The following is a 9387-nucleotide window of genomic DNA, read 5'->3' as shown; positions in this document are numbered from 1 at the left end:
CATCTCAGCCCCTGAGTGAGCTACAGACACACGGTCTTCACTGTTGGGTGCATGGAGATTGCCCGGATGTCAGTGCACTGCCCCCGACCTGCTCTGACCGGAGTCTCGCCATCACGCCACTATCCACGCCACGGACCTTACAACACAGCCTCTGAGGTGGCTAGAGACACACGGTCTTCACTGGTGAAGGCAGGTGGGTAGCCCGGCATGGCCTACACTGTCCACGACCGGCTCTGACCCAAGGGGGCGGAGTCTCACCACCATGCCACAGACCCCACAACTCAGCCCCTGATTGAGCTACAGTAGAGACACACAGTCTTCACCAGTGGGTGCAAGGAGACTGCCCGGAGGTCATCATGGTGGAGTCAGGTAGGTGGCTCGGAGAGGGGTACACTGTCCCCGACTGGCTCTGACCTGAGGGGGTGGAGTCTCACCACCACGCCACTATCCACGCCATGGGCCCCACAACTCAACCCCTGAGTGGGCTAGAGACACACAGTCTTCATTGGTGGATGCATGGAAATTGCCCAGAGGTCACTGTACTGTCCCCGACTAGCTGTGACCCAAGGGGGCGGGGCCTAACCAGCACGGCACTATCCAAGCCACGGGCCCCACAACTCAGCCCCTGAGTGGGCTAGAGACACAGTCTTCACTGGTTGAGTCAGGTAGGTGGCCCAGAGAAGGGTACACTATCCCTGACTGGCTGACCTGAGGGGGCGGAGTCTCACCCCCACGCCACTATCCACGCCACGGCCCCACAACTCAGCCCCTGAGTGGGCTAGAGACACATGGTCTTCGCCGGTGGGTGCATGGAGATTGCCTGGTCAGTAGTCGTTCTAGCAGTAGCTGTTACATACAGCTGCAGCAGCTAGCCCACCTCACATTTTCTCCAGGAAATGTACTTTCTAGTTTGGATTAGATTTTGGTATTCAAATGTCAAAGGTCAAGGTCAAACAAAAGGCACGTTTGAACGCTAACACTAGCTAGATAACGCTAACAATAAAGCTAGCGCTAATGCTAATGCTAGCTAGCTAATGCTAATTCTAACACATTAGTGTTAGCATTAGTGTTAGCATTAGCGTTTGCTAGCGTTAGCTAGCATTAGCATTAGCATTAGCTATTCTAGCTGTAATGCTAGCTAGCATTAGTGTTAGCTAGCGTTACAGCTAGAATACCAACAAGCTAGCGTACACAAGCACCATCCACATCAACACAGGGGCCCTCTCTCAAGACCAACTGAATGTTAACTGCAACTTGCAATGTTGGGCGGAGGCATTTAGCCGCTACGTGGTTTTTCTAGTTGATACTGATGCTAGTGAGAATCAGGGTCCCCATGGTCATCAAGACGTTATGGAAAAATCATGGAAAAGTTGTAATTTTTATTGGTAAAAATGAATGGGAACCCTGGAGAATACACCAGATACAGAGTAGACCTTAACAGTATACTGGCGGGGGAGGGGGGGGGGGGCTGCATCTATAATCTCTTGGCAAGTCACAATAAAAAACATTTTTTGTCACAATATAAATATACAAGCATTCCAGCTAATCCCAGTGATAGGAAATGCCACTTATGCACAATTACAGGGACTTTCTCCCAGATTATCTAACATCTACCATTTCAAATATACACAGTGAATCTGTGGGATCATTGACATCACATAGTGGGATGCCCTGCACAACATGGCTGCCACGTCGGACGTGAGTCCATTGGAATTCTACAGCACAATGGCAGTCTAGTTCTTTATGTCTATGGTGGGGAGGGTAACGGGACGGGAACGGAAGTGAGAGAAGGAGATACAAGTTAACCTAAACATGGCGTATCCACTGATTAGCAGAGGTGGCGAAGCAATGCCATCTCTACCGTGGCGATTTAAACATAACCTCTTATTGTTCTATCTTGTTTTGGTAATACTTTTGTCGTCGGTACCAGTTTCGGGCAAACAGAGCAGCCTCAGAGAAGTCACGGATGGAAACTGGCAGGATATCTTGGAAGGAGAATGGATGATAGAATTGTGAGTGTGAAGAAGCTAAGCTAACGTTAACGTTACCCAGCTAACGTTATACATCTAGACAAAGCTAGCTTGTTTGCTATGCATGTGTGTGTTCATTGTGCACCTCGCTGAAAAAGCGAGGTCCACTCTCGTTTGCACATTATTTCCTGGTTATCCGTTAGTTAGCTAACGTTAACTAAAGTGGTGGCAAGCTTCTTTAGAAAGCTGTAATTTATAGCTGGCTGGCTAGCTAGCTAGCTAGTTAGCTAGCATGACGTTAGCACTAGTTAGCTAACGCTAGCTGCATAAGTTGAAGATGAATCCCTAATCAAATCAAACCAATATATTATATTAATATATTAATATTAACACTTTTATGCTTGGACCCACCCATATATCTCCAGCTTTGCACCCTGGTGTCCGGCATGCCAACAGCTCCAACCGGTGTGGAGTGAGTTTGCAGAGTGGGGGGAGGACATGGGGATCAACATAGCCAAGGTGGACGTCACTGAACAGCCTGGTATGTATGCCTGACTACTGACTGACCTCTCATTTCAGCTAAAGCACTGGAGGAGAGGTCAACTCCGAGCAATACCTTGTATTAAATTACATGCATTTGATCAAATGTGTACAGAGCAAAAGTGTAGTACTTAAATGTTCAATTGATATTAAGTTTGTCCTCGTGGCATGACAGTTGTAAGCACCCGATTCCTGCCTTTTCCCCCTGGTTTAGGCTTGAGTGGTCGATTTATCATCACTTCACTACCGACCATCTACCAGTAAGTTTTACAATACTAGACTGACTTCCTGTTCCTCTGCAATGCAGTGACTAAATATACAACATCACCACAAAGTTCCCCAAAGCCTCGGCAGGAAGTGTTACCAAGTGAGGTTACATGTCAGCCATTTACATAATGTTTCATAAAATTTTCTTGGAGGCAGATATTGTTTTTGTCGATCATTTCATGCATTCAAGGGGATAGGCTAATTGGGTCAAGGCTATTCTTAAAAAAAATATATATATATTCGATTTCTAAGCTGTATGCAACATTTATAACCTAACCATGGTGCGAGTTACCGTACGTGCGTGTTTGTGTGTGTGTTTTAGCTGCAAGGATGGTGTTTTCCGGAGGTACCAGGGAGCACGTACTAAAGATGACTTCCTCAGCTTCATTGATGAGAAAAAGTGGCAGGGGATCGAGCCGGTGTCTTCCTGGTTTGGTCCATCTTCCGTTTTGTGAGTTTCCATCTTGACCAAATCAATTAGCCTAAGTAGATTATGCAATGAACTGTTTTTGCAAGTTGAGAGATCATAAAGATCTCATGTGGCCAAAATGTCACTATGTATCTAATGAGTCCTTGGAGTTGTTGGTTAAACTCACTCCCACAGTATAAATACCGTCCACTCACGCTGACAAAGAGCTAGCTTTTCATTATTCTAGCTGGTTAAAACGGTGTTTGTCACGCCGGATGTGCACGTTCAAATCCAACCCAAAACATGTGGGATACAAATATATATTTATAACTGGTGATAATTTATAATTTAAAACTGAACAACAGGAAATAGCAGGCACGTTGAGAATATAACCTTTCTATCTGTTTTGCAGAATGAATACAATGTCTGCTCTCTTCAAGCTCTCCATGTTTATCAGGGTGAGCGAAGACACTTCTGTTGTACTCTATTGAAATGTAATCCAACAAAAAATATGTTCTACTTTTTGTGGCATTGCCAAACTGTAACTGCATTTCTGTCTGGAAGTGAGAGTTGTCTTGTGTTTTTGTCTGACATCTAGCGGTGTCATAACTACCTGACGGAGCAGTTGGGACTTCCTGTTTGGGGTTCCTATGTTATCTTTGGCTTGGCCACTCTCTTCTCTGGCCTTGTTTTGGGACTGGTAAGTGAAGTTAGGCCTATTTGGAGAGACAAGAGAGAATGTAATGTTTTCATTATCACTGTTCATTGTGCTGTTCTTCTGGTGTAAAGTGAGCATGCCTTTCTATCAGTTGTCAAATGCTTGTGACTCAGCAGAGCTTTATTGTTCTCCCCCCCAGATACTGGTGTTCATTGCAGATTTCGTCTTCCCATCGCGACGATACTCTTCAGACTACCACCAGAGTGAGTATGAGAGGGCAGTCAACCGATATGTGTGTTTGTGTGTGTGTGTGTGTGTGTATGTATGTATGTATGTATGTTTTGTCCATAGATGATGAAATGCCTTAGTGGGGTGTAGCATAGAGCAGGGGTTTTCTTTTTTGGTTTTGCTTTTGTAACTTAAGGCCCACTTTTGATTGTTAAAACAATTCTGAGGACCACCTTCCCAAATACATGAGCAAAAAAACTGGTGGTCCATCACTTTTCTCATTTGAGGGCGAGGGAAAGTTTGCATCCAATAGAACGTTCGCTAGCAAGCTACGTTAGGTGAACACATTCGGATGTGATTGGCATGGTGATATTCAAACTTAACTGGTCATTGAAATTATGCATTTTAACTTGAATTATTTTTAATTTATATGTGAATTCTTGAGGACATTTAGATAGACTAGCTTTTTTTGTGAATGACCAAACTTTATTTATTTTTTTCTAACCATTTGGCCACGGACCACTGGCTGAGAATTGCTGGCATAGAGGATGCAGTAATGTGTTCGATGCAACTGTATTACAGAGAAACAGTCAATGGAACAAGCCCGGCTTATCCAGCAACTTGAGGATGAGCTTGAGGCTGACGGTGAGGAAGATGATGATGAAGAGGAGGAGGAGGACGGAGAACAGGATGAAGTCTGGAGGAGCAGGAGGAGAGGGTCACCAGAGGGCCGCCCAGAGCCAAGAGGACAGGGTTTCCCAGACGAATCCCTGAGAAAGAGGGTTGTTGCCAGCCGCAAAGAGGAGGAGGGGGAGGAGGAGGAGGACACCTAGAGGCTTGAGGAGGAACCGCAGATGCCCCCCCACCCACTCCCATAGGAAAAGCAGTGTGGAGTCAGTGGAGGAGCCTGATCCCGAGCAGCAGTAGTGTTTACAGAAGGGAGCCCACATAACCTCCAGGGCCCTTGCTTCCTACCTTGTCCCCTCAGCTTCATGGGGGGGCCCTCCAGACTCTCACGACCGCTCTAGCCACCAGCAGCCTCCCTCGGAGGGACAACACTCCTGACACCTGTCCTACCTTTTTGAAATGAGTCCAAGGAGGTTTGGGTTTAAGTGCAGTACGCCTGAATTTTTGCAATTTTGTTCATGCTATGCATCTTTTTATTCTGATATTTTCATCTTTATCCCTCTTAACAAATTCTATATAGCTTATGTTTGGGTTTAAATTAATTGAATGATATTTTCTATCTAATATGTTTTCTATTTTCCACGACTTGTACCTCAGAAGTTCCACTTTCTTTTCATTTCAAGTCTTCCCAGAAAGTTCGTGTTACAGTACGATCATAGTGGAGATATAAGTACCCCTGAAAATGGTTGAGTATTATGAGGAATATTGGGTCCCCTATCTTTCCTTAACTGTGTTAAGGTTTTACACATGAGTCAAGTTCCTCAGGGCAGGGACCCTTCATATTTATCCATTGATGGGCAATCACACCAAAATGTTTATTTGAGCATGCAGTTGCCCTGGTAGAAATGGCTTCTGTGAAACTGGACCATGAGACATTTGTGGAGGGAATTATAATGTGCTACCTGAGTTTTTATGAAGTCACACTCCACTGTAAAAGGATGGATGTGCTGCTACCTTCTGTGATTGTTATTGAATATGGAATATTGAGTTTTGTGCTGTAAATATGATCTCTTTATTGTCTTCACTGTAAGACATCCACATTTTTGCCATTTCTAGAATTGTGTCCTGGTGCACATTAATTGTAGCCAATGATCAGAACCTATCGAATATGGACCAGGAAACATTTTTTGGAGCTGAGAGTTGGATGTTTTAGTTTTTTTGACCTTGTTTCTAATGTTGTGATTCTAATGTTACTGTTGTGCTTCTTACTCTAGCCAAGAGTCTACTTCTGAATTGGGAGTGTGCCATGTGGCACATGGCATGCAATTTAACTTCATGAGTTTTTCAGGAAGACAGACTCTGGCCCCTTATTTTGAACAAACTGTACAGTGAAATGTGTGGGTTGAGGATTTTTAATAGCTTGTCCCGTAGATTAAATAGACAGTGGAGTGGGTGAGAGTGATGTGGCTGGACCTTTTTGCATATTTAACCTGTCATCTACAGTTTGGGTTTCTTGAATTGGAGGTAGTCACTGTACATTTTCAGTAGGGAAAGATGATCGATGTTTAAGAAAATGTGGGCAAATGTATGAGTTGTCATATTAATTGACAGTGTTTTGAAGACTTTGTCCAGAATCAACAGACACTCACAATACAAAACTTTTCCAGGTCGTTCAGCTTCATAGAAGACACTGGTATATAACCTGTGTTGATTTTGCACATATTTCTCTCATAGGTTTTGCTAATGACCCTCATGCATAATTGTTTCTCTGCTATTTTGTGATATGTTTTTCAGCACGCTATTCTCACTTTGGGTAGGTTTGAGAAATTAAACTATCGCTCTTTGCTTCGTTTGCTTGCCTCTTTTCACACATCACCTTCAGGTGCTTACAACTCAACAGACATGAAGTTGACATGAGCCTGCTTTGCTTAACGTGTGAACACAAGCAAGATCTCTAAATAAAGATTCAATATGTTTGGGAAAAAACAGGTTTTTGTCTTTTTCTTGCAATGCTACAGTGATGTGCTGTTTAATTCCCACAATCTGAGCAGTCCCTGAAGATCTCTGTGCGGTTCAGTGTGTATGCACTAGCCGCTATTGTCCAGTAGATGGGAGTCTTATGCTTTTTTTTCTCCCTTGTCACATTCTTTGAAATGCTGGACTTGCAGTATTCAAAAGCTTATTTTTCTTCACACATTTCTATAGTTCATAGAAGTAATTTGTTTGTGTGCTCTTTTATGTTAACAAGTGGTAATATAGAGACAAGCTTATGCAGTAGAACTGTGAAGTCCTGCCCTTGTGGTGCAGTAAGGCCCAGATGTTTGGCAGAGTTAACATCGGACAGACTGGGCTGCATAGTAAGACATTGTATCAAATCAAATCAAATCAAAGCTTTATTTGTATAGCGCATTTCATACCCAGAGGCAACACAATGCGCTTTACAGAGAATATGCCGCTCAATCTCCGTGTCCTCCGGCCTCCTTTATTAGACTCCCGAGATCTCGCTTTCCTTGGAATCTGCCAGACTGAGTCCCGCCCCCCTGAGAGAATAACCTGGGATAACGCCACACCACGGCTCCCCTGTTATTCGAAGGCCAGAGTCGTGGATCTCTAATCAGCGCTGTGAATGTAGCTTGAGCACCCTTCTGCACACGCTCTGCTTAGCAGGGGGCTCCGCGGGCTCAGCCCTCCAGGGTCCCGGAGGAGGAGGGTACTGGTCGGGGAGACCTCCTCTACACGATGCTGCCAGCCTGCATGGGTCCTCCACCCGCCACCCAGGGCTCTGCTCTGCTCCACTGTCTTATTTGATATGCAAAGGAAAGTGAACACAGATGGCACTGCTGCTGGTTTACTGTTTTTGTGTTTGAGCTAATTTTCTCTGCTCTGGTCCATTTGCTTTCTCATTATCCTTGTTCACACCACCAGTTCACTTTGCATCTGAATTGGAAGATTGCAGGTTAAAGCCTAACTGACTGACTTATAGTATAGTCAGTTGTTTGCAAAGGACAGGTAGATTAGTAAATTGCAAAATTCCACACCATATTTGAATGGATCTATACAGTAAGTTGAGTGATGTACACAATGACATCTCTCCGGGCAAAGTGCTGCATTTGCACACACACGATCACACATCCACGTGCCCATGTCCATCATAGTCAGTGAGTAAGCCACCATGGATGGCTGCTTGGCCACAGTACTGGGTCACCCTGTAGATGCTCTCCTAAGTGTCGATGTTCATTCATCACAAGGAAGGGTGGAGTAGGGACAGGTGTTAGATGCCCTTGCACTAGGCCTCAACAGCCCATTCTATATTGGTCATGGTCACCCAGTCAGCCATAATCTCACAGCAAGCTCACCACCTCCTCACATGCATACTCACATGCATACTCGGAGAAGGCTGGAGACGTCCGGTACGGTTTGTACTGTGGATACCAAAGAACCCCTCAATAACAGAGTTAGGGAAGTTGGACCAGTCGTAACCATACAGTGAATGGTTTTCCATCTACAGTACCTCTACGGGATATCCCCCTGAGAGCTCAGGGTTACTGTATGAGGATCTTGTTGCTGGACTGACTGTCACTGGAAATGGAAGCGCTTCCCTGTCCAGCGGCAGTAATGGCCCCCCTGAAATGCTGCCGAGGCAGGGAGTGTCCTAACCTGAGCAGCTTTTTCCACCTCAGTGGTTAGCACCAGACCACAAAAGAAAACAGATTTTAAAGTCCCTGAATTTCCCACAGTCTTCAGAATGGACAGTCTTCATGATGTACAAACAGTAAATCATTCTATTCTTCATTCTAAATTTTTTTTTGTTTTAGTCTCTCTAACCTGCAATATAGAGAAATGTGGGGAATGAGTTATGAATGGTTCTGTTGTTTCTGTTTCCAGTAATGTGAAGTGAAGAGAGAAATGTTGGAGGCTGTTGCTGACTCCTGCCGTCAGGAATATGATAATTCATTACTATCACTGTTAAGGGCGGATGCCTGTACTTTTGTTGAAGGCCCAATCATTGTCACACACCTGAGTGTGAATTTTTTTTCTCCGCATTTGACCCATCCCCGGAGCGATGAGCAGCAGCGGTGCCATGCGCAAGAATCTTTTGGTGATGCAGCCCCCCAATTCCAACCCTTGATGCTGAGCAGGGAGGCAATGGGTACCATTTTTCTTGTCTTTGGTATGACTCGGCCGGGGATCGAACTTGCGACAAGGCCACTGAGCTGGTTATTGCACCTCTGTGAGATTACTTTTGTTCTAACAATAGATTTATTTTTTACTCTTAATTTGTAGCACAACTGCAGCCAGGCAGTCCATATTCATTCTACTTGTACTGTATGTGCACCACATGTGTTCAAGAAATGTGAGACATATTTTTGGATTGAGGCCTTTTTGAAATGCAGCCCCATGTTGAATTGCAGCCTCTGGGCCAGTGGCCAGAAAGGGTTTTCTCAAACCTCAAAAATCCATGTGAAAAACAAGCTTCTATGATCTTGACGTTCTCACTGGGTTACTGGAAGACAGCAAGGTGTGATTGATGGATGGACAGACAACAAGGCAGCATTTGTTCTGGGAACTGATGTGTCCCTTCAATGTTCTCCAAGTGGTTAGACCATTAACTCACAAAGACCAAAGACGAGGAGGTGGCGAGGTCCATCTGTTTGCATTGTTAATGATTTGTACGCATGCAGCTGTAA

At 44.7% G+C, this 9387-nt stretch overlaps 1 protein-coding gene across 1 annotated transcript; it reads left to right on the top strand.

Annotated features, from left to right (window-relative positions):
- Positions 1 to 1902: 1902 nt before the first annotated feature.
- On the top strand, positions 1903 to 6591 carry tmx1 (thioredoxin-related transmembrane protein 1). Its single transcript, XM_084437707.1, has 8 exons — positions 1903 to 2012; positions 2396 to 2511; positions 2725 to 2770; positions 3100 to 3228; positions 3599 to 3644; positions 3785 to 3886; positions 4044 to 4107; positions 4655 to 6591. Exons 1-8 carry the CDS (start codon positions 2002 to 2004, stop codon positions 4903 to 4905), a joined length of 765 nt encoding a protein of 254 aa, XP_084293833.1. The 5' UTR covers positions 1903 to 2001; the 3' UTR covers positions 4906 to 6591.
- The last annotated feature ends 2796 nt before the right edge of the window (positions 6592 to 9387 follow it).

Source organism: Borostomias antarcticus, assembly GCF_949987555.1.
Source record: "Borostomias antarcticus genome assembly, chromosome: 5".
Lineage (NCBI taxonomy): Eukaryota > Metazoa > Chordata > Actinopteri > Stomiiformes > Stomiidae > Borostomias > Borostomias antarcticus.
The sequence above is the reverse complement of the archived record's forward strand: the minus strand, read 5'-3'. Positions and strand labels throughout refer to the sequence as shown.

What these genes read in the sequence shown, in the direction of transcription:
- tmx1 (XM_084437707.1), top strand. An exon ending in GGACGTCACTGAACAGCCTG is followed by an intron (nt 2,512 to 2,724) that starts GTATGTATGCCT and finishes CCCCTGGTTTAG; the next exon opens with GCTTGAGTGGTCGATTTATC. An exon ending in TCACTACCGACCATCTACCA is followed by an intron (nt 2,771 to 3,099) that starts GTAAGTTTTACA and finishes TGTGTGTTTTAG; the next exon opens with CTGCAAGGATGGTGTTTTCC.